This window comes from Lycium barbarum, chromosome 7 (assembly GCF_019175385.1).
Source record: "Lycium barbarum isolate Lr01 chromosome 7, ASM1917538v2, whole genome shotgun sequence".
Lineage (NCBI taxonomy): Eukaryota > Viridiplantae > Streptophyta > Magnoliopsida > Solanales > Solanaceae > Lycium > Lycium barbarum.
The window spans coordinates 85306615-85332679 of record NC_083343.1 but is presented as its reverse complement, the minus strand read 5'-3'; the positions used below and the strand labels follow the sequence as shown (position 1 = coordinate 85332679).

Genomic DNA, 26065 nt, shown 5'->3' with positions numbered 1-26065 from the left:
AGCTTTCCAGGTTATTTGGTAAAAGCACGTGAGCTGCAGGGAACAATTAAACAACGTTAAACTTAACATCATTCCTTTGAATATTCTGCTAGACTTAGAGAGTTGAGGACCAAATAGATCGCCTTTACTGTTAGACTTAGGCCCCCGTTTGGCCATAAAAATTATTCACCTTATTTCGGAATTTTTTTCACTTTTTTCGGGAATCAGCGTTTGGCCATGAAAATTCCGAATACAACTTGAAGTTGTATTCCGGAATATCAAAACTCAAAAAACTTATTTTTCAATTTTTTTTTACTTTTTTCACTTTTTTACAACTACATTTCACCAAAAATTACAATTTAAAGAATTATGGCCAAACACAACTCCAACTCCAACTCCAAAATTCCCAAGAAAAGTAATTTTTTTTTGCTATCTATGGACAAACGGGGCTTTAGAGAGTTGAGGACCAAATATGAAGGACTATATCAATCAACATAGACATATTAAGGACCAATAAAGTAACCCCAATACACTAAGCACCATTTTGAGTATTTTCTCGACCAAAAATTGTGATGTTGGTTGTCCGTTGCCATAACATGGAATTTGTTCCATGACCTTTTTCCATAGAATACAGACTGAAAAACCAACACTGGGAACAAATTTCCCATCAGCTAAAAGAGCAAAGCACCTTCAATAAAACGCTAGAATAACTATGCAGAAGCTCCTCTCCAAAATCCCCAAAAATCTCTCAAATGTAAGCAAAAATCCTTCACAAACATTCCTCTTTCTAACTTCCAAGACAAACCAATGTCACCCTTTACCACAGCAACACCACCTTTTTTCTACCACATACAATACTTTCTCACACTCACACTTACGGAAGCCACAAAATGTTAAATTCCCTCATGGGGTTTTCTCAAACCCACTCTTTTCAAAGAAAGTGTTACCAAATACCCTTTTCAGAGGTGATTTAAGCAGGGTTTTAGTTAACCAGACTGTTGGGGTTGTGAGGACTCAGTTTGGAAGAAGAAATTTTCATTCTAATTTCCCATTTGGTTCCACTAGACTTGGCTGGTACTTTACTATTCCCCTTTTAGCAGCATTTCTTCAATATGTATAACTATCTGTTGCCTCATTTGCTTCTTGTCTTGCTATTTTGTTGTCATATTTTTCTTGATACCATGCTTCACATCCCTTTCTTTTCTTTCTAGCCGGGGTCTATTAGAAATAGCCTCTCTACAGGGGTAAGGTTTGCGTACATTCTAGCCTTCCCAGACCCCAATTATAGGATTACACTGGGTATGTTGTTGTTGTATGAATCCTATGTAATCATTCCCCTCTCTCGGGACTAATTTCATTCCAATATTAAATAAATTGTTTGCTTGGTATAGCTTACCGAGGATATGATCTTAGATAGGAGGGTATGGAGGTTGCGGATTAGGGTAGAGGGTTAGTAGGTAGTTGAGCGTTGTCTCGCTTTTCTGTGTGATTAGGCTTGGTGATAGTCTGGAGCATCGTGTCTGTCGTAATATTAGCCTTATTCATGTTGTTTCTTGCTTTTTTGATATCTGTTATCCATATGTTGTTTGCTGAGTTTCGCTTTTGTTACTGTTCTTTTTCGGAATGCTTTGTATTGCTTTCCGTACTAGTTGTCGTGTTTTTTTCATTGTCGTATTTACTTTTTCATAACTACTTGGATCTGCTGCACTTGAGCTGAGCATCTTTCGAAAACAGCCTCTCTACCTCCGCGAGGTAGGGACAAGGTCTGTGTACACTCTACGCTCCCTAGATCCCACTTGTGGGATTAGACTGGGTATGTTGTTGTTGTTGTTATTAAATAAATTGTTTGTGGGATCAGACTGGGTATGTTGTTGTTGTTGTTATTAAATAAATTGTTTTAAGGCAAAGCAGAAAGTTCTCTAAAACTAGGGTCGATTACATAATCCTATACATTCTGTTCTATTCATGCCAATTTTGTTCTAGTATTAAATATAGTCTTTCAAGGCAAAATAGAGGTTCCCTAAACTAGTGTTTTTTTTAAATCCCACACTTATCTTTACACTTAAAATAAGGTTCTGTAGTTTTAGCAATGATTTTGATTAATTAAATTTATTTGTCTGTTGTTGAGATATTGAAGTCTTAGTCTTGAATTCCAAACTAGGAGTTGGTTTTGCAGACTGATAGATGAGTTGGACTCAAGTTCCATTCACTGTATTTTCTTGGGATTTAGCGGCATTTGGGGGAAAATATAACGATAGGGTGTGATCTTTAGGGCCTCGATCCCTTTGGTGATAGGAAACTTGTACCTAGTTGTTCTTCCTTCAGTTTTTGTTGATTTCTTAATAGTTGGGAGAGAATCAGAAATTGTTTGAAGTGGGAATTCTATTGGGAATTAGAATATAGTTTTGTACTTGAGTCCGTTGCATTTTGTATCTGCTCTCTTTTTCACTTGCACCTTATACAACAACAACATACGCAGTGTAATCCCACAGGTGGGGTTTGGGGAAGGTAGAGTGTATGCAGACTTTACCTCTACCTCGTGGAGGTAAAGAGACTGTTTCCAAAAGATCCTATGCTATTTTTTAAGATTTACGCCATAAGCTTTTCGTTTTCTTTGGAAAGTTCTTTTGCACCATAATGTATGCTCACACTATTTCGTTTTCTAATCTACCATTGAGATTAGGTTTAAATTTTTGAAATAATTGGGTCCATATTTATTCTGTAGTGATTGTGAGATAATTTGCACCTCTCACTTGAGTTATGTGACTATCTATGAGGGGTAAGCCGTATTGGAGCTTCATGTTTGTTTGTTTTCTTTAGAATTAAACCTTCGTTGGAAATAACCTCTCTACCCCACAAAAGTAGGGTAAGGTCTGGGTACATCCTATCCTCCCTAGACCCCACTTGTGGATCACATTGGGTATGTTGTTGTTGTTATTCTATGAGTTAACGATTCTATTTATCTTCACTCTTTATGCATTCACATGGTTTAGGACTTTTTGGGGTCTCATGTGTATAATAGGTGTGAAATTAGCCATCAAATTCAACCTCGTGCATGTGATATTAGGTTATAGAAATTTGAATTATACAACAAACAACAATAACATACCCAGTGTAATCTGACGAAGTGGGCTTTGGGGAGGGTAGAGTGTACACTATACACAGACCTTACCCCTACCTTGAAGGTAGAGAGGCTGTTTCTGATAGATCATCGACTCAAGGAAAAATAGGTCAAAGCTGTTTGAAAAAGGAAGTAACGGAAATGAAGAAGTCATGAAAAGATACTACAGAAATCATGACATAACATTCTGAGCATTAACTACAACAAAATAATATGCTAATCGACGTACAAGTAGCAGCAGATAGTATTAAGAATAGAAGGACAAACAACTACAGGAGCAATGCAAACCTACTAGTATGGAAGGATAAGCGTAATAACGCTCTACTACCTACTAACCTTCTGCCTTAATCCGTGTCCTCCACAACCTCCTATCTAAGGTCATGTCCTTGGTAAGCTGGAACTGCGCCATGTCCTGTCTAATCACCTCTCCCCAATACTTTTTTGACCTACCTCTACCTCTTCTGAAACCATCCATAGGAACCTCTCACACCTCCGCACTGGGGCATCCGTACATCTCCTCTTCACATGCCCGAACCATCTCGACCTCGCTCGCATCTTTGTCCTTCATCGAATCTCTCCCATCTTGTCTCGGATATTCTCAATCCTAATCCTACCTATCCTAGTATGCTCACACATCCATCTCAGCATCCTCATATCCGGAACTTTCGTCTTCTGAACATGAGATTTCTTGACTGGCCGACACTCCGGCCCATACAACATTGTTTGGTCTAACCACCACCTTATAAAACTTGCCTTTAAGTTTTGGTGGCACCCTCTTATCACATAAGACTCCGGATGCGAGCCTCCATTTCATCCACCCTACCCTAATACGGTGAGTGACATCATCGTCAATCTCCCCATTTCCTTGGATAATAGACCCAAGATACTTGAAACTTTCTCTCTTTTTATATTATCCCTCATAGATAGTCACATAAATCTCATGTGAGGGCAGTGTTATTAAAAGTGAAAAGCACAAAAAAGCTCTAAGGTCAGCTGGGGCTTTAAGCACAAAGCGCAAATAAAGCGTGGGCTTTAATGAAAAAAGACGCAGTGGTGTAAAACTACAAGTATATACATATGTTTAGTCCAAGACTAATAATAATAAGCATGAATAACAAATATATAGACAAAGAAATTGTAAAACATTATGATAAAGCGAAATATCATTTATCTAGCGTCACTTCTTCAAGAGAGGCTCATTGACAGGGAAAAGTATGTCTTAAAGCCTTGATGATGACACTGAAGTGCACATAAAGCGAGGCTAAGCGCTCAACATGTTTGAGCGTCGCTTTAGGGCTTAAGCGCGCCTTTGACAACACAGTGTGAGGGGCAACCTATTTAGCTTGTTGATCATAAAACTAAAACGCGGTATTGTTTAATTGAAAATCTTAACCTAATCTTACATGTAGGCTTAAAAAATAGGGTAGGAATCATAAATGGAACATACATCAGGCCTGCAGCTCAATGAGCTCATGATTCTGCTAGAAACTTAGAAATTAGAGAATTGATCATAAGAAATATAAGAAGAAGGTGACTGTTATCTTCTCCAAAAAAAAAATATATAAGAAGAAAGTGCAAATTACTAAAGAAAATATGCACTAAAGCTGCAACTGCAGATAACTCCAGATCTCTGGTTGATTTCAATTGTGAAAATAGCACTGATGATGATAGAAGTAGAGCTTTAGATGTGTCATTTATCCACTGAATGAAAATTCTGTAGTTTTGTAATCTAGTGTGGCTTCTTGTATGGTGCACCAAAGCAGCTTTAATCTTCCTGTCTCAGATACCGCTGTTAAACCATTGGCAATATTAGTATTACCTCCTAGAGAAGCTTTTGGTTGCTTTTCTAATGTTCTATTTGCGAGACCGCATTCATACCTCAAGAATATGATTAGTTATTGAATGCAAGAGAAGCTGTTGCAGATAAAGTATTATAGTTCCTATTCCTTTTACTGTTTCCATTCTGCTCTTTTTCTCTTTCTGAATCGCTCATCCAATAGGTTAAACAGTATCATGCTTACATAGAACTTTTATGGAGTATTAAATGGAACATCGAGCAAATAAAAACAGCTATAATCAGGATCATACCAATTATTCTGTTAGTTACTGTTACAAGTAAATTTTCTGTCAGATAAATTATTTGCTTGGTGTACTTGATTGTTCCTTATTCTTCTGATTTGTCTGAGCTTCTGGTACTGTTATGCACAGTCAGATAAATATTGCTCCTTTAGGAGCTACTTTACTTTCTTGTTTGTCCCAAAGAACTTGACCATTTTCTCGAATTGGCAAAAAAATTTCCCTTCAACCATTCTAACTAGTATACACTAATTTTATATCATATCTCAAAGTTGATTTGACATCGTTTTAGGGAACTATGCTACTTACTTTTTTCTTTGTACTTATCACCTATTATTTAGACAGTTATTTTTCTTAATCAATATAATTATCCATTCAACCATTTTACTCTTAGTCTCCACCAAAGCGAAGGAATGTCATTTTTAATGGAATGAAGTGAGTTATATTTCATTGACACTGACGTCAAGTGACTAATGAATTTTGACGGCTAGGAGTTCGTAATGGTTTAAACTGTTCCTAAACGTTTCAAATTTCTGGTGGAAGAAAAGGCAACAGTCTGTGTGATATCATTGTCTTGACTTAGTCCAACTACATACGTTTTCTGCTCTAAGTTATAACATCTTTAATGGAATGGAGTGAGTTATAGTTAATTGACACTGATCTGCAGTGTCTAATGAGTTTTGACAGCGTGGAGTGTGTAATGGTTTCACCTATTTCTAGCATTTCAATGTTATGGTGGGAGAAAAGGCAATCCATGGTGATGCTATTCACTTTCCCTTGGTCCAAATTTATGTGCTTTCTATTATCTAAGACCCGCGCCTTTCCAATTTGCAGGAGATCAGGTTTTGGGAGGTTTTCTACTGATGGAGTGGTGTTAGCCCTGATCTTAACTAATGTAGCTGTGTTTTTGTTATGGCGTGTTGCTGATAATAGATTCATGATGAGGAACTTCATGGTGAGTCGCTAAGATAACTTATCTTGTGATGCAATATACAAGCTAAGATAATTTTCCAACTAGTACTTTTTTTTTTTTGGGTTGTATCTGGTGCTCAGATTTCAGTAGCCAATTTTACAAGTGGACGGATTCACACATTGATAACATCTGCTTTCAGTCACATTGATGCTTGGCATCTTATCTCTAACATGGTTGGACTATACTTCTTTGGAACAAGTGTAAGTTCACCTGCCTTTCTACTTTTTGCTGAGGTTAAATCTTTTGCTTAGAAGTTTGAACCGTGAGTCAATGATGCTTGGGATGTTTCTGTTATAAAAAGGGTAAATAATACTGTTTTAAAAGAAAAATATTGTCATTAGATAGAACCAGATAACTGGAAGGGGTGGTAGTGGTTCGGGATATTGAGAAGGTTACTATTCTCCCTTGTGATATTTGAACTTTGAAATGACTTACTTTAGATGGGGTGAATACATTAACAGGCTTCTTGCATGACCCGCTGATCTTTGTCTTTACCTCTGCTCTGATTGTTCTGCACATCGACTGCAATCATCTTGGAAAAAAAAATGAAAGAGATTTTTTATCAGAAAAGATGCTTACTACCTTTAGGATAACAGTCAATATTAAGTGAGAGATAACATGCGCTGAACTTGTGGAAAAGATTCAATTTCATCAGTCAACTCAGTTAAATGTGACATGGCTTAATGCTAAGCAATTTGGTCAATGTCAAAAATATGTCTTGGTTAATTATGTACGTTTTTAGTTTAAGGATGAAATGGGTAAGGCTTAATTAATTTTAGGCAAGTATTTCATTGATATGTCGTAAATTAAGCAATTTTCTTAACAGTATGCCATAATGAGTGAAATTTGGGAACAGTATAAATAAACTAATGGACAATAGTACAGGGACATTGGTCTCATGCAAGCACGTGTCTTAGCTTTCGGATCTTAGAGGATACATACGGTTAAAACTCTCTCTGCCAGGCAGCTCAGATGATAGCTAACCACCTAATTTTCAAAACAAATAAATTTTCACTGAGTTCCATTTCCACAAGCATATCTGTTATTCAATTCAAAGTCATCTTTGATCACTCTGATATAGTTGCAGCCTCTTTGATCTCAAAAAGTAGAAAGCTTATCGGTCTCCACTGTCTTCTTTTAGTGTTAATATGGTTGCAAATGTTTCCATGTCCATCATTGATTCCTTGATGCAACATTAAAGGTAGCCTAATGTATCTGGCCCTGGTGGTTCATTTTGCTAGTTAATGATCTGGAGGCCAAGGTCTGGTTCTGGTACTTAGAAGAGTATGTTATTCTAGACTTCCATTCTCCCAAGTAGGGACATCAGATGCATTAGGATACTTTCCAACCTTTCTATCAATGGTCAGTGTATGGTTTTTTTCCCATTAGTCTAACCAATTTTCTAACTTTGGAAAATGTAAAAGAATCAATTCAGTCTTGTTATAGGATACGTTGACATCTTAGAGAGAGGAAGCTAGGAAAACTTGTTAGCTCTTGCAGTATATGTGCACACGACATCTTTTTCACTGATTAATAAGTTTCTTTTATTAAATTCTCTCTCTTGGCAGATCGGTAGAACTTTTGGGCCTGAGTTTCTTCTGAAGCTGTATCTATCTGGAGCAGTTGTTGGCTCAGTTTTTTACTTGATATATCACGCCTTTATAGCTTCATCACTGCAGGTAATGTGGGAGCAGCAATCTTATATTACCTATTTGTTCTCATGGACAAGAAGTTGATAAAAATATTGTAATGACACCTGTGTATATTACCTGCCCACTAAATGATGATCAAGTCCTCCGTCCAATATCTCTTGGTAATATCCAACATCATTCATATGTGCGCAAAATTCATGATGAATACATGAAGGAGTTAATGCTTTTTTTTTCTTGATAAATATTAAAGAGTTGATTTTTTTTTCTTTTTTTCTTTTCTGAAACATGGAAAGCACAACAAGGTGAAGTGTGAAAACTCAATTATTTAGCCTATTAAAGGATCAGAAGAATATAGGAACTGGAGTGCAGTCAGAAAGCTACACAAAATATGATTAAGCATGGTTCTGGGATAATTAGGATCTTGTGTAAAGTAGTTAGTTGTGGTACTTGAGTATGTGCTTGTAGTGTAATTATAGATTGCTTATGTTTTTAAGTTGGCTTGCTTGTCAGTGAGGTTTTTGGATTTACCGTACTTTCTCAGTGGTGCACGAGTTTTTTTCGTTTTAATGAGTAGACATTGGTTGATTTTTCAAGAAGAAGGGTGAAGAAACTTGGTAGTGAGTAGGAGAGAAAAATGCTCCCAGGCATGAATGCCGAGACTCAACAACCTTAGTTTATTCCGATAACACAAGGTATTTTCCAGTGATCTTTGCTGTAGAAGACTTAGTTTCTCCTCAATCATTCCATAGTGATTGTTCAGAAACTCAGGTTTGTGGTAATATGGGGAAGATAGGATTTGTATCATGCTGGTTTTAACTTTTATGATATTACGAAGTCAAGTTCGAGGTTTGAATGGGTCGAGCATAGCAGAAATATGATGAGGAAAGTAACTTTACGTCTTAAAGTTATGAAGTGAATAGCATATGTATTTAATATGGCATCGAAGGAACAAAGAATGGTCAGGAGGGGAAAATGAGAGATCAATTTGCAGAATTTTTCTGCAGTCTTAATTACAACGAATATGGAAGGTACATTAGCTTAGCTATATTAGGGGGAAACAGATCAGTCATAACCACTCCGGAGTTACATCAGGCAGGCTGGGGGAGACATAGCTCAAAAAATTGCAAGATTCATAAATGTCCCAGAAATGGAGAAGCAAACACCATCTGTCAGAAGCCCACAACCTGAAACCTCTTACATTGAAGCCATCAGAAGCAATAAATGGACGACAAGCTCTCCAGTCAAAGTTAAAAGCTACACTGTCATCATCCCAGGTGGCTCAGAAGTTTCGGAGGAAGACGTATTGTTGGTAAATCTAACCCCTCACAGGAAACACCTACATTAAATGATATCCAGAGTTGGGTTTGCAGCACACAGGTGAATGGCGATGGAGGATATTTCAGTTTACATTAGATTGGTGGACTCCCACCAGGCGCTAGCTAGAACAAATAACAGAAGCTGGGTATGAATACGATTCCTTGGGCTACCTCTGAATCTATGGCCGCAACCGGTATTCAAACAGATAGGCAATACCTGTGAAGGATGAATTGAAATAGAGGAAACAACCTACACTGGACTTGAATCAGCGTGAAGAGAGATGGAAAAGAAGTTCAGAAAGAAATAGAGGTGGAAATTGATGGTTTCATATATAAAATTCTGATTTGGTGCTGTGAAAAGTCCCACATTGGTAAAGAGAAGGGAATTTGGACTCTTTATCTGGTCTTGGATAATCCTCACCTCTTGAGCTAACTTTTAGGGTTGAGTCAGGCCAAGTCCATTTCTTTTACACGGTATCAGAGTCAGGCCCATCCCAATTCATGGTTTACCGATGTTGGGCCCCCATATTAAATTGCTCATGCTCTAGATGTCTAGTCCAGGGCGTGGTGGTTGTGGGGTTTTTTTTAGGTTGGGGGTAGAGTCCCATCGGCAATGGGAAGGAATTTGGACTCTTTATATGATCTTTGAGCAATCCTCACCTATTGAGCTAGCTTTTGGGATTGAGTTAAGCCCAAGGTCCATTTCTTTACAGGTGCGAAATTCCGGTGACGGTGAAGACTAGAATATTGATCGGAGGAGAAGCAGTGGAGGGACCAATGGTTAATAGGAACTCCACATAAAGAAGGGGTTGACGTGACAAATTGGGCGATAGGTAATAGAGCACGTGGGCTTTTTGAAGGAAGGGAAGTCTCTTAAATTGGTACACATGTGACACAAGAACATGAGAATGTGGCCTTTAAAGAGCTGGGAAAAGAAAATACAGGAAGTAAACTTGGGCCACAAGTCCAAAAAGATTTTGGGTCAAATCTTTTCTGACCTTCTACTATAATTTTGGTCCATAGAACCAGCTTATAAAGCCAACAAAGAAGACCCCTTGACAATTGAAATACAGGTGAATTCTGAAACGACAAAGGAAGACCTCCTTAACACACAGATTAACATCCTCGATAAAGTTGAGACCGAACAACAAGCTGGACAGAACAATCAATTAATTTTGCTTTAGAAATTTGAATGAAGAATAGCAGCCCATACTGATTTCTAACGAAGCAGAGGATGGAATTAATGGAGATGCCTGAAGAGGGCCATGCATGATGGTGGATGCAGAACCAATTGAAGTCCACTCTTCTGATTTGGGAATGGACGCGACTGTATTGGTGCACTGAAATATCTTAAAGCTTAATAATAAGTTTGACATTGATTTCCAAGATTGTGAAAAGGAGGCCCTAGTGCTATTCTTGAAGATAGCCAACAGAAGAAAGTTGAACAAACCTGAAACAATTCCAGAAATCTGTGTCACACCAAAATGGAAAGGCACACAAGAACTCAAAAGTTTGATTTCTTATGTTAAATTCAAAAGCTTTGGGAACAGGAATTGGGGGGAAGATTTATGCTAGAAGATGGATCACGAAGATAAACATTATCTCATGGAATATTAGGGGTATTAATAGGAGGAAGACAGAGCATTGAAAAGCTTGATTCACACGTGGGGAGCAGGCATATACTGTTTACAGAAAACAAAAGTTGAAGGAAACATAACTGATTATGTGAAAGAATTATAGGCAAAAAGATGAGTGAAATATGAATATTTGGGAGCGACACAAGAAAGGGGATTCTAATATGTGGGATAGAAGAGTATGGGGGGAATCACATGTACCGAAATGCATTCTTTAACTAGCAGTTTCAAGGCTGTAACACAATATTTCTCATGGCATCGAACTGGGGTTTATGATCCAAACCCTCGGAGAAAAGGCTAATCATATGGGAAGAAATTGGAGAAAGTAGAGGACTCTGTGGTGATCTTTGGGTAGCATGTGGGCATTTCAATACACCTAGGTTCATCTTTGAAAAGAAAATGCCATAACTTTAACAGGGACATGACAGATTTCGCAAATTTTATTTAGGATATAGAGTGACATTAGAGTACATGTTTTAGTTGTCTCTCCTCTGCTCTCCAACTCTCCAACGGTAAGATCTCCTCCCTCCCTCCCCCACCCCACCCGCCACCCCGTCAGGCGACCAGACCGCATCACTGTTCAGGTAACTCCGGTGACCAGGTAACGCCGGCCACTTTTCCGGCCAGATTTACTTTTTTCTCTCTTCCTTTTTCTTCTTCTTCTTCTCTTCTTCCTCTCTTCTCCTTTTTTTCCTCTTTTTTAGCTGCTTCTGGCGCTGCCAGAACACAGCTGCGTCACCGCCGGAGACTTTTTCCGGCCAGCCCTCTCTTTCTCTCTCCTTTTTTCTTTTTCTTTTCTTGTCCTTTTTTTCTTCCCCCCCCCCCCCCCCCCCCCTCTTCTCTTCTCCTGTTTCAGGTCAATTCCGACAGTGAACAGTAACTCGGACATTGAACAGTGTTTTCCGGCGGCGACCAGGTTCAGTTCAACTGGAGTTGGTACCTCCGGTTGCCATACCCATTATTTGTCCATACACTTGTAGTTACATTTTGCTAACTTTAGACTTTTGAATAATTTATTAGTTCATACTCATTTTCGTGGCTTTGCTTAGTGATGGTAGACTAGGGTCATGTTCTCGTTCGGGGACGGGGGCGAGGGTTAGGAGGGGTAAGTGGGTTAAAGGAGCGTCTAGGTTGAGAGTAGGATCTTGGAACATTGGAACGTTAACGGGGAAGTCCATAGAGCTAGTTAAGATTCTTAAGAAGAGGAAGATTAATATAGCTTGTATCCAAGAAACCAAATGGGTAGGTCCTAAAGCTAAGGAGGTAGACGGGTATAAGCTGTGGTTCTCTGATAGGTCGAAGTATAGAAATGGGGTGGGCATTTTAGCAGATAGTGAATTAAGGGATCAGGTGGTAGAGGTTAAGAGAGCCACTGATAGGATGATGTCGATTAAGGTGGTCGTTGAAGGACTCACTTTGAACATTATTAGTGCATATGCGTCGCAAGCGGGCTTAGGCGACGAGGAGAAGAGGCGCTTTTGGGAGGATTTGGACGAATTAGTGGGAGGCATACCGCCTACTGAGAAGCTATTCGTGGGAGGTGATTTCAATGGACACATCGGGCCTATTTCGGGAGGTTATGATGATGTGTATGGAGGCTTTGCCTTCGGGGACAGGAATGGAGGAGGAGTCTCACTTTTGGATTTTGCAAGAGCTTTTGGGTTGGTGATAGCCAATTCGAGTTTCCCAAAGAAGGAGGAACACTTGGTAACCTTCCGTAGTTCGGTTGCTAAGACTCAGATAGACTTTTTACTCCTTAGGAAGGATGATAAAGGTCTGTGCAAAGATTGTAAGGTCATTCCGAGCGAATATTTTACAACCCGACATAAGCTCTTGGTGATGGATTTAGCGATCAAGATGACGAGGAAGAAGAGGGTCGTGGAGGACCGACCTAGGATCAAATGGGGGAGTTTGACCACGATTAGTGCCCTGGAGATGGGAGAGAAATTGAAGGATATGGGGGCCTGGGATAGTAGTGGGGATGCGACCAGTATGTGGGATAAGACGGCTAGTTGCATTAGGGTGGTAGCAAGGGAAGTGTTGGGGGTCTCGACAGGTAGTCGTGGTCAGCATCGAGAGGACTGGTGGTGGAATGGAGAAGTTCAAGGGAAGGTGGAAGCAAAGAAGGTGGCCTATGCGAAGTTGATAGAAAGCAAGGATGAGGTGGAAAAGTGGACGAATACAGAACTTTATAAGATGGCGAAGAAGGAGGTGAAGTTGGCGGTTTCGACGGCAAAAACGGCAGCTTTTGAACGCATGTATGCTGAACTAGAAGAGAAAGGAGGGGACCAGAAATTGTTCAGGCTAGCCAAGGCGAGGGAGAGAAAAGCACGTGATGTGGATTAAGTAAAGTGCATCAAGGACGAGCATGGCAAAGTATTGGTAGAGGAGACTCTCATTAGACGGAGATGGCAGTCATACTTCTACAAACTCTTGAATGAAGAAGGGGACAGAGACATTGTGTTGGGAGATTTGGAACATACAGGAAGGCGTCACGATTTTGGGTATTGCAGGAGTATTAAGGTTGACGAGGTTAAGGATGCGCAGGGGAAGAGCGACCGGACCTGACGAGATTCCTGGGGAATTTTGGAAGAGCGCGGGCCCGGCAGGTTTGGAGTGGCTGACTAGGTTGTTTAATGTCATCTTTAAGACGGCGTTGATGCCCGAAGAATGGAGAGCGAGTGTAATGATCCCTCTATATAAGAATAAGGGAGATATCCAGAGTTGCAACAACTATAGAGGTATCAAGCTGCTAAGCCATACTATGAAAGTGTGGGAAAGGGTGGTGGAGATGAGGGTGAGGAGAGGTGTGTCTATTTTAGAGAACCAGTTCGGATTCATGCCGGGACCCTCAACTACAGAAGCCATCCATCTTGTGAGAAGGTTGGTGGAGCAGTATAGGGAGAGGAAGAGGGACTTGCACATGGTATTCATCGACCTAGAAAAGGCTTATGACAAAGTTCCAAGACAGATCCTATGGAAATGCTTGGAGGCTAAAAGTGTACCTGTGGCGTACATTAGGGTGATCAAGGACATGTATGAGGGAGCCAAAATGTCACGACCCAGCCCTGTGGGCCGCGACTGGCACCCTACCTGGGTACCCAGACCAAATCGCATAATCATTTCCGAATCCAAACTTATTTCAGAATTTTTCAAAAGTTATATCAAACATAATTTATATCGAAAATATGTCTTAAGCGGTCATATCAAATCAAACTCAAACAAAGCGGCGGAATAGGCATCGCCGGTCAAAATACAAAATATATATACAGAAGGGCCATTTGGGGCCATCATATCAAACAGACCGCTTTAAGACCCGAAAGCAAAATCAGACAACATACACATAGGACCCTCGCCCCACAAAGATGACTACAGGCCTCTACGAATTCAAAACATAACATATGGCGAGACAGGGCCCCGCCGTACCCAAACTGTCAAATATACAAAGTATATACAGAGTAGAGTAGTCTGTACCAAGAGTGGACTCCGGACCAAGTAAGAGTACTCCGGAAAGCAAGAAGTGAAGCCTACTGCGGAGGATCACCAATATCTGCACCTGCGGGCATAAAACGCAGCCCCCAGAGAGAGAGGGTCAGTACGAAATACGTACTGAGTATGTAAGCACGGAGTACAGAAATATGGATCAAAACCGAAAGCAAATCAGATGTCAAAGTGGGGTACAAACTGGTATGTCAAAATCTGTATCGAAATCATATACATATATTTTATGCAAACAAAATCATGCAAACGCTTAAGAACGTGGTCGCCACTCCGACGCTGGCGCCACACACAGCATAACACCAGAAGGTTTCAAATCTCCGTACATCCCCGAACATAATCATAATCATCGGTGAGCGTATCGCATCCCGAGCCATATCACAGCATAACTCCAAACGGAACCCGGCCCTATGGCGGAGCCTCGGGAACCGTAACACAGCATACGGCCGAATTTTCATAAAACGCACGAATCAAAACCGGCCCGGGAACCGGTGAACGAAGTCATAATAAGGCACGAGCGGAGTCGTGAGCAAACAAATGCAAATCGTATTTCAAAATAGTCTTTCAAAACAAAGTAAACTCATAAATCATATCATATTACAAAATAGTCGAATACTTAGTCGACATAAGGTTTCCTTTCACAAAACGTTTCCAAAATGGTGCCTACAGTTCAAAACATAGATTGGCGTATCGAATTGTTCAAAACGTGTCCCGTAAGAGGACGTTCCAAAGACCATAAGTGGCTTATCCAACCTTATCCTCAAAAGTGGCCCGAAGGGGCAAATCGGGCATTTTGGGGTAGCGGGCCCACCTCGAGTCAAAGTGAGGTGGCGAACATATTTTTACGAGCATTTATATGCCAAAGGTCATACATAATCATTTCTAGGTTACCCGACCACATTTCGATAGGTTTCGGACGAATAGTGGCATTCTAGCCAAAATGGAGCCTTTAGGCTTCAATGGAATTGAATGAATAGTAACTTTTCTGTGGATCGGGTTTCGAGGAGCAGAAATGCTCCGGAAGGTCTCATATCCGACTGACGTACTAAGATATGCCAAATGAAGGAGTGGGAAGCTTTACATACCTCACAGACGTCGTAAGCTCTTCCAAATGTCCCGTCCCGTTTCGTCAAAAATCTGCAAATGGTCAAAGTTACCAATTGAGATTCTTAGGCTCAAAATGCTTTTAACTCCATATTTGCCTACCGAAATTTCGGCAGCATTTCTTTCCCCTATAAATCTAACATCCCCGAGACGTAGCTCGGCTCAAATTAACCAACCACAACAGCCCACACATCAACCAAACAATATACACAACAATCAAGTCACCCTAGCTTCAAAGTTCTACATGATTTCTTAAGTTGGCAACTTCCATTCAAACTTTCAAAATCCCAATTCTATATTCACATAATTGTATTCATTTACCCATCCAACACTAGTCAAACACATTCCAAATTCAATCTAAGACATACACAAAATTGCACCAAAATCCATTAGTTTCCATAATTCTTCAAAACATTAAAATTCACGACGAACACTCTAACTAACGTCGTTTCATTCCGAATTCATCAATATCATTGTAAAGTCATATCTAAAGTCTCTAGCACCCAAAATATACATTGATATACATAGTGATACCGAAAGTATACGCTTTCCGATAATATTCAAAATCATTTTTCAACGCCAATTTAGTTTAGCGGTCCATCATTTACGATACAAGGATCATACCAACACATTATGCCAACTTAAACAAGATCAATTCAAACTATTTTTATCCACCCCAAGCTCACGGCCAACACACACTCCACACACACACCCACGTTTTTTTTCCAACATCCAAGTTACGGGATTTCTATATATTTACAATCCTTAGCATATTCATATCAATTCTACAACATAAAAGGGGCAAAATTCTTACCTTTTCTTAAACTTCCGACTTGCCGCAAACGCGTACCTCTCGCCAAACTAATTATACCCCGTTGAAGAGGGTCTTGAATACTCCACAAATATGTAGAAACCAAGATTTTTGGATCACTAATCAAACTTGGAAATTTTCTTTTCCTTTCTTTTCCACTTCGGCCGAACCCTTAGTTTTTGGGGTGTTCTTGATTTTTTTCTAATTTTGTGATAATTTCTAAGTGTATTCCTTGTATATATCCACTTAGGGGGTCATGTGCATAGCACATGCCCCTTTTCAAATGGACTTGGGCCACAACTATGGCCGGCCCCCATTTGATCTTGGGCCTTATTTTGCATTGGATTTTTCTTGGCCCAATTCGAGAAAAGTCCCGTTTTGTAATTCCCGAAACTAATTTACGAAGTTCCAAATTTATCCTCGGCCTTCCCCGAGGTCTTAGCATTAAAGATTTCACAACCAACATAGTCATATTCACAAAAAAATTAAATTAGGTCCTTCTAACACCCGAGTCATAGTTATTTCTCGATTTCCAATCGTACGAAAACACGGGGCCTAACACAAAACCAGGGTAAGGACAGTAGGAGGAGACTCAGAGCACTTTCCAGTTGAGATGGGGTTGCATCAAGGATCAGCTCTTAGTCCGTTTTTATTTGCCTTGGTGATGGATGGATTGACACGGCAAATTCAAGGTGAGGTGCCATGGTGTATGCTTTTCGCGGACGACATAGTCCTGATCGACGAGACTCGTAGCGGAGTTAACGCTAAGCTGGAGGGTTGGAGACATACTCTGGAGTCTAAAGGGTTTAAGCTGAGTAGGACCAAGACAGAGTACTTGGAGTGTAAGTTCAGTGAAGCACCTCAGGAGGCTGGCTTGGAAGTGAGGCTTGGTACCCAGGCCATCCAGAAGAAAAGTAGTTTCAAGTACCTTGGGTCTATTGTGCAAGGCAGCGGGGAGATTGACGATGATGTCACACATCGTATTGGGGCAGGGTGGATTAAATGGAGGCTTGCTTCCGGAGTGTTATGTGACAAGAAGGTGCCACCAAAACTTAAGGGCAAGTTCTACAAAGTGGTGGTTAGATCGACTATGTTGTATGGGGCGGAGCGTTGGCCAGTTAAGATCTCTCACGTTCAAAAGATGAAAGTTGCCGAGATGAGAATGTTGAGATGGATGTGTGGCCACACCAGGAGTGACAGGATTAGGAATGAGCATATTCGGGATAAGGTGGGGGTGGCCTCGGTGGAAGACAAGATGCGAGAAGCGAGATTGAGATGGTTTGGGCATGTGAAGAGGAGAGACACAGATGCCCCGGTGCGGAGGTGTGAGAGGTTGGCCATGGATGGTTTCAGACGAGGTAGGGGTAGGCCGAAGAAGTATTGGGGAGAGGTAATTAGACACGACATGGCGCAATTACAGCTTACCGAGGACATGACCTTAGATAGGAGGGTTTGGAGGACCCAAATTAGGGTAGAAGGCTAGTAGATAGTCTCGTTTTCCGTTCTTATTAGTAGTCGCATTAGCACAATATAATTTCTTGTGCTCAAATTTCTGCTATTATCTGTTATTTCCTGTGCTTTGATTATCCTGTGTTATTTGTGTAGCTTGCATTATTTCATTCCATAACGCTTTGAATCTCTTAACCTTATCTGACTTCTTTTTATGCTTTTATTGAGCCGAGGGTCTTTTGGAAACAGTCGTCCTACCTTGGTAGGAGTAAGGTCTGCGTACACTCTACCCTCCCCAGACCCCACGATGTGGGATTTCACTGGGTTGTTGTTGTTGTTGTATTTAGGATATAGAGCTAGTGGATCTTCCTATCAATGGGTGATTGTATACATGCATCAGGTTAGGCAATCAAACCTCCTCATCCAGAATAGATAGATTTCTCATCTCCCCTAATGAGATGTGAAGTTGAGAAACATTAAACAGTTTATCCTTGGTCATCACAGATCATTGGCCAATATCACTTAGATATGGGAATATTCAGGTTAAAAGCTGGTGAGAATCCTTTGAGGTAGAGCGCAAACTAGACTTTATTCAGGCAAGTAAAATGAAGACTTAGAAGGTTGAGCTGAAGGAGTGGAATCTGGCAACCCAAGAGAATCTAGAAATGAAGACAACATCTTCAATTAGATATTAAAAATGGACACAATCAGCAATAGGGGAATCTGAATAATGAGGAAGTGGCATTGAAAGCTAATCACTTCATAGAATTTGAAGAAGCGGCAAGTAATGAAGAACTTCATTAGGGACAAAGGTCCAAAATCCTATGGCTGAAACAAGGTGACAAAAGTACCAAACTTTTCCAAAGATCAGAATCTACTAGTGCTTGATGGAGCAACACCGGAGAAACCTAGAGCTATGGTAAGATTCTATAAGCAATTATATACAAAATCAGAGGCATAGAGATCAGATTTCAATTTAACTGGAGGCGTTGAATCACTGAACATAAAAAGGAATGACTCCAAAAGCCTTTAGAGAAACAGGAGGTTCTTGATAGGCTGAATAGCCTAAAAGACACTTGTACTGATACCATTTTGACATCCCCTCCTCTTTACTCCATGGGATTTCATCCAGACACCTTGACCTGATGAAAATAAATCTTTTAAATGTCTCTGACCGCTGACTGAACTTATGTGGCATTAATTTGGATGAGTTGGACAAAGTGAGTGTGATACACGTACATAAGGAGAGTGAGTACTGATTTTGATTAAAAGAATATTAAAATCAGAAAAAAGATAAGAACAATAAAGGAAAAAATAAAATTTTAAAAATGATTTTCTTTTCTTCTATTGTTTCTCCCCTTCTATTCGATGACTGCAGTTAGCAAGCAACAAGAAGGTGAAGGTGATGACACCATGGCTGAAAAAACACCCTTCATTGGAAGTCTTTGCTAACCTTCGTCTTTCCCAATCCCCAAAATTTTGACTCTCTAACTCTAACTCTGTCCGCTTGCCCAACTCCTCTCTCGTCCTTCAATTCCATTTTATCTCCTTCGGCAGAAATCACCAGAAAACAGGTCATAAATGAAAGAATTTCTGTGTAGACAAAAGTGAAGGAATATTCACAAGAGTGGTTGTAATTTTCTAACGTAGCATTGCAAGAAAGTAGAATCTGATCTTGTAACTGGCCCGACTCTATTTGTGTTTCCGGTGTGAGAAATATTAGGGTGTGAGATTTTTTAGACTCTATCACAAGTTGCAGTAGAAGAAATGGGAGATGACGGTCAGAGGACAAGGTGGTCTAGGGCGTGCGATATGTTTGTTTGGTTTTTAGTTGAAATTTTGGGATATTTGAGTTGGGAAATGTGATGATTAATTTATTTTTGGATGTTGTCAATATAGGGGGAAAATGTAATGGGAAATTGGGGAAGCATGGTTACTTTTTTTGGTTTAGTTGACGAAGATGATTATGGCATGTTAAAGAGTTTGTGTTATGTGGATATATGATGAGGTATCCATGTCAGAGCAAGTGAGAAACCCGGAGTGAGAGGCCTTTACAAAATTATTCTGATTAAGTTGAGGTGTTTGGATGGAATCCTGTGAAGAAAGTGGGCGGGATGTCAAAACGATAAAGTACAAGTGTTTTTAGGCTATTCGGCCTTCTTGATACTATTAAACTTTGCTATTGACAAAGCCTCTGGACCAGATGGGTTTAGCATGGGCTTCTACACTAAATGAGGGGATACTATTAAAGAGGATATTTTGCTTTTTGTTCATAATTTTACAGCCAGGATTTTTAAAAATCTTAAATACCAAGAAAAATGGTGCAAAGGAATTGAGAGACTTAAGGCCTATCAGCTTGATAGGCAGTGTATACAAGATCATAACCGAACTATTGACAGAGAGGCTTAAAACAGTAAAGCACAAGCTGGTTGACACACATCAAATGGCCTTTGTCAAAGAAAGGCAAATAATGGGTGCTGTACTCATTGCAGATGAATTCTCGACTCCAGACTGAATGAGAAGAAACCAGGAATGCTGTGCAAATTAGATATACAAATAGCTTTTGACCATGTGAACTGGGGATTCTTGCTAAATGCATTGAGGAGAATGGACTTTGGTACATATTGGTCAACTGGATCAAGTTCTGCATATCCACAGTTAGATTTAAAACTATTATTAATGGATAACCTGAGAGCTTTTTTCCATCTTAAAGAGCATTGATACAAGGAAGTCCTTTATTTCCTTTTCTTTTCATACTAGCAATGGAGGGGCTGAATAATATGCTGCAAACTGCTCAATGCAACAGTTGGATTAGAGGTTTTAAAGTAAACAACAAACAAGGGGAAAGCATGAAAATTACTCACCTACTCTATGCAAATGAGGCAATTGTTTTATGTGATGAGATGAGGAACAAATGAAGATGTTAAGGGTAATGCTAATAATCTTTGAAGGGGTGTGAGGGTTGCATATCAATTGGAGGAGGAGTTTGATATATCCAGTAAATGAGACAACAATTTTAACAATGTGCTGAGATCGTAGGAGGAGAAATAAGATCTTTGGCTGGTAGCAAGGAAGGTCTGTTTAAATCAAGTAAATCTGAGGAGAGGGGGGAATACAACTTTGTGTGGGAAAAATGCAGAAAAAAATAGCCATCTGTTTCTATGTTGCAAAGTGACTGCACAATTATATGACATCTTTCTAGATATGATAGGCCTGAGTTGGACAATGTCAATGAAAACTCTGGGATTGCTGTCCAGTTGGCACGAAAGTGGAGGTTCAGCAGATTAGAAAAGAAGATGAAGCGTGATATCAACTTGTATGTGGTGGACTATATGGAGCGAGAGGAGTTTTAAAGATAACAACAGCTCAATGTCAATACAGAAGATAAAACTAAATTGTATTTTGCTTTTCCATTTCTTGTGTAAACAGGAGTACATAGATGATACTAATATGGCACACACAACTTTTTGTCTCTCTAGTGTCTCTCTATAAGGAAGTAAATACTTTATACCTTTTTACTCCATACACTTTGCAAATATGGCACACACAACTTTTTGTGTTTTAATATAAACCTTGTTACCATCTCAAGAAAAAAACAAAAAAACAAAGAAGTTAAAGTGGACTGCGCTGCATGATTTGAGTTGGTCACTTAAATTCATAATTACTACCTTTGTTCCAGACTTCCAGTTATGTGTCACTTTTCATGGTAAGATGTCGTAAAATGTTTAACAGACTTCTATGGTAGTAATGTAAGTCTTACGCAAAATTGACAAATTTTAAGATTGAAATTATACTTTGATCACGGTCTTCCTCTCTAATTTTACAATTAATATTTTTATATTTTCTTTCACTCGCACCAATAAAATATGCAAGTCAAATTGACATAGGGTCTTCATCCAGATAAATTGTGTGACTTGAAATGAGATTAAGGGAGTATTATGTCTCTGGTTGTGGAAGTAGTAAATGGCTGTCTCTCTTTTTTTTTTGGGCAGGCACAAAGAGGACAATTTCTGAGCATGGATCCATCACGAGTTCCTGGATTGGTAAATTCTCGTCTTCTTCGTGATCTCTGCTAGTTCTTTGCTTCCTTCTCCAATTCCAATTCTAATTCCTTATGTTACCATACTAACAATTTATGGGAGATCTGAAATGAGATTGTCATTTTTCTCTCATTTATATTTAAGATTATCATTTATTTTTTTCGCAGAGTACTTTGTTGTCTTCAAATTCTGTAGTTAAGCCTCCTTTTTTATATGACTTGATAATGTTGGTCTTTGGTATTTGGACTAAATAGATCATGCTCTGGAAAAAAATTTGAGTAGTTTCATAGAATAAACCGCTCCAATGCTACTACACTTTGTCTCGGTCATTGTATCTAGTGAACTTAATTTTGGAAGGTTATCACTTATCAAATTGTGGATGCCTAAATTGCCATATATTTTCATTTTAGCGAGCCACTGTATCTGATTGTTATAACTCCTACCCAAACTCAAAAACAATGTTATCTTTCTTAGGTCTTGTTCTACAGATTTCTATTTGAATCCTTAATCATCTCAGTGTGTGGGAACTAGCAAATAATTCAAGCTTCTAAGGAAAATGGTTCTTGGTTTGGTTTCTCATCCTTTGCATGAAGAAGGTTTTTGCCAAAACTACTCTTTGATTTCTGGAATCCTTGGTATTTCGAATTGAATGGTTAATGTATGAAGTTTGACCTTTTCTTTCATGAGAAGTTACCAAAAAAAGATGTTATTTCAAAACATTGAAATATTTCATACATCTGTTTTTCCCCTTGATAATTAGTCATAGCTTCATGTCATCTTTACACTTTGCCTTGTCTTCTGTATGTGCTTTTCCATTAGGGTGCAAGTGGGGCTGTAAATGCAGTGTTGCTGCTTGATATATTCCTGTTCCCTAAAAAGACTCTGTATTTTGACTTTATTATTCCCGTCCCAGCAATCTTACTGGTAAGTTATTTTGTACGTCTTAACTATTTTATTTTTTATTTTTTTGTACTTTTCTAGATGATAGTTGCCACAGGTAAATTGGCTAATATTTTCTACGGGACTGCGGTCATTCATTAAATCATTTCAGGGAATCTTCATTATTGGAAAAGATGTCTTAAGAATATTGGAGGTATGATCTTCTAGCACTTCATCCTCTTTTGTTGTTTAGTTATCTTTATCATGCAATGAAGTCATCAATGACTACTATGTGCTGAACTCCATATTTCCTTCCGTGTATCAGAAATAAAAGCTATTTTAGGCTATTATTTGTACATGTACCTGGAGACTGGACTAAGATTTTACCTGTCTGGTTTTCTGGTAATACCCTTATGTTTATGGCGCAAGATTTGTGTTAGAGGTTAGGCAGTTATCAAATGAGGCTCAGTTTCTAATGAAAATAAAAATCAAAACATCTTTTTTGGTAAAGTTTGCTTCCTTTGTTCTCTTCTACAAGTTCAACATGCCTGCCATATTTAAGTTTTCTAGATTCTCCACAACTCGATTGGCTAGATTAGAACTTTTAGCGAGTAATGGGTGTGAATGGTCATGTGACTTCAACCCCATACTTATGCTGATTCTCTGTGTTGGTTGAGGAAATAAACTGATAAGATCGATACCACAACACTATACTAAGATCCATCTCACGTGCCAGCTTGAGATCTTAGCCTTCAGCGCATAATTCAGCCATGAAGATGTAGGGAGTCCAGTTCTATCATATGACCATTTATTCTGCTTAGTTTATACTACAGTCTTCCCACAAAAAAAAAAAAAAAAGAATCACGTTCGTAATGACTCATTTGGTATGTATACGACTGCCTTTCCTCGACTTCAGGGTGACACTCAAATCTCTGGATCTGCTCATCTGGGTGGGGCTGTCACGGCTGCTATTGCATGGGCTCGAGTAAGAAGAGGAAGATTCTGAAGACTTAGTTCCTCGGAAATGTAATTTCAGCTGATATAGCTAGGATGTACCAAATTGCATTATCTCTTTACATATATATGTTTTATAGCCCCAGCTCCTTCCTACACTTGATTTTTTGCCTTTTTCTAGGGTGAAGTACCAAGATGCCCCTTTGAATAGCAGCAATTGTCACATTCTACATTCATGGATATTACCAACTCAATTTGCAGCCTGAAAGTATGATGCTTCTGACCAAACCAGATACTGGTTGCTTCTTACAGCAATGACAATTCTAACACTTGGGAGTTACAACCTGTATTGAGAATAGAATTATGGTAAAAACACACCTGAACTATCACTTTTTCGCGAGTTTACCTGTTAGTTGTTCCCTTTTTCCTACTTGAACTATCATATAGGTGTGTTTTAATACATAGATGGTAATAGTTCAGGTAGGAAAAGGGAACAACTAATAGTTAAACTCGCGAAAAAGTGATAGTTCAGGTGTGTTTTTGACCATCACCTCTTGAGAATATGTATCATTTAACCATAGCCAAGTGATAAGTAGTCACACTTGGTGACTTTATTATCACCGGATGAACCTCTTTCCACTTAACCTTCATATGTTTTGCCACAAAATTCTTACTTAAACCGGCCGCTCTCTTGTTATACATGTAACGTTGCTTGTCATTTCCATCTGCAGCTGAGAAGCCAAATAAATAGTGAACGCTTTTATTTCATCACATATAAATTGGAAGTCGCGTTTATTTTTTATTTTTGTTATAACCGGTGGTTAAATTTGTTAAATTTTCTTTCCATTGTATTGTCAAAATTGTCCCAACACGAGCTAGATTGCAAAATATCTTCTACTTCAAATGCTCGTTTTACCCTTGGTTTCAATAGTTAGCAAATGTAAATGGCTAAAGTTCTTTTCACGCGAATAAATGCTGAAAAACAAAGAATCTAACCAATGTTATGAAAGATATTAATGAATGTGGCTGTCCATCTACTTTTACTACAATTTTTCTTTCATCATGTAAGTGTACATGATATTTAAAGCAGACCTATTAATGTTTTGGGACCAGACGTCAACAACAACATTACTCAATGTAATCTCACAAATAGGATTTGGGATGGTAGAGTGTACGCAGACCTTACCCCTACTTTAAAAATAGTGAGGTTGTTACTGGTAGACCCTCGGCTAAAATAAAAGCAAATGGGAGCAGTTCAAAAAAGAAGTAACGACAATGAGAAGAAACACATGTCAAAGCAAGCTAAGCAATGAACAGTAGCTACAACAGGATAATATACAAGTCGAAGTATAATAAGTAGCAGATAATAACAGAAAACGAAGGATAAAAAAAACTACCACTACTAGTATGGAAGGCGGGCAGCACTCAACGCAACCTTCTACCCAAATTCGTGCCCTCCACAACCTCCTATCTGTGGTCATGTCCTTGGTAAGTTAAAACTGCGCCATGTTTTGCTTAATCACCCCTCTCCAATATTTTTTCGGCCTTTCTCTACCTCTCATGAAACCAGACATAACCAAGTAATAAATCCAAGATTGTTCAATCTCATGCTACGCCATTCTTTTTTTCATTTTTACCAATTCTCCTCCCACTTTGCAAACGGAAGTAGTTCTAACCAAGTAATTGTAAGAACCTTAGAGTTGGATGATATCACTAAGGAACAAAATGCCTCCGTAGCATAGTGGTATTGCGTTCGCTTCGTAAGCGAAAGGTCGTGAGTTCGATCCTCGCCGGTGGCTTTTTTCTGCTAGGCATAATCTGTACAAACTATTTTTTGTCAATAAATTCCAAATTAGTATGAGTTATGGCTTTTTTCTTCTAGGCATAATCTGTACAAACTATTTTTAGTCAATAAATTCCAAATTAGTACGAGTTATGTACTAACTCCTGGTATTAGGAGTTTTTTTTAACTGTATAATAATTAATCAATATGTAAAGTAGGATTAAGAAAGAATCATCCGATTAAAACCTGTTAAAGAGTTGAGATCAACTGACAAATGTTTGCACTATTTCATTACAATAAACGGTATCATGCCATTTAACTTGGTAAACAAGAGAAAAATATGACAAGAGGGGATTGCTAAAATAATAACTACCCTCCATCTCTGAGGCGGACCCACCATTTCATAATCGCAGGGGTGCTGCTACATCCAATGTATTTATCGCTACTCACATAGATTGATAATAAAACAAATATGCTATTGGTTCTGAATTAATTTAATTCAATATAATAACATTTTTATTTTAAATAGATAAACCGTCCAACAAATTAAATATTCGATAAGGTTTTCTCTCTCGATTCGATACTATTGAATAAAATAAGAAGAAAATCGAGAGAGGTAATGTCAAAAGAACAAAAAATATGTTTATAGCAATCACATAAGTCGGCGAAAACATAGTTCGATTTTGATCGTTAAATGGTGTCGTTCTGCCAAATATTTTTTACTTTTATAGGCTTAATTTTTTTTATTACACAATATTAAAAGCAATAACAAATATTCAAAGAGAAATCAGCAATT

General features: G+C 38.9%; 1 protein-coding gene and 1 non-coding gene across 4 annotated transcripts; both read left to right on the top strand.

The window, feature by feature from the left end:
* Positions 1-507: 507 nt before the first annotated feature.
* On the top strand, positions 508-24210 carry LOC132603515 (RHOMBOID-like protein 12, mitochondrial). 3 transcript variants are annotated; one of them, XM_060316611.1, is made up of 9 exons: positions 509-1053; positions 6011-6131; positions 6230-6349; positions 7718-7828; positions 21606-21656; positions 22473-22577; positions 22705-22746; positions 23449-23558; positions 23668-24210. In XM_060316611.1, exons 1-8 carry the CDS (start codon positions 692-694, stop codon positions 23536-23538), a joined length of 1002 nt encoding a protein of 333 aa, XP_060172594.1. In that variant the 5' UTR covers positions 509-691; the 3' UTR covers positions 23539-23558; positions 23668-24210. The 3 variants fall into 3 exon arrangements, with proteins under 3 accessions (XP_060172595.1, XP_060172594.1, XP_060172593.1); XM_060316612.1 differs by lacking the exon at positions 23449-23558 and having other exon boundaries at positions 508-1053; XM_060316610.1 differs by having other exon boundaries at positions 510-1053; positions 23449-23754.
* Positions 24211-25213: 1003 nt separating this feature from the next.
* On the top strand, positions 25214-25285 carry TRNAT-CGU (transfer RNA threonine (anticodon CGU)). The gene has a single exon. It is a non-coding gene; the product is annotated as a tRNA-Thr (tRNA).
* The last annotated feature ends 780 nt before the right edge of the window (positions 25286-26065 follow it).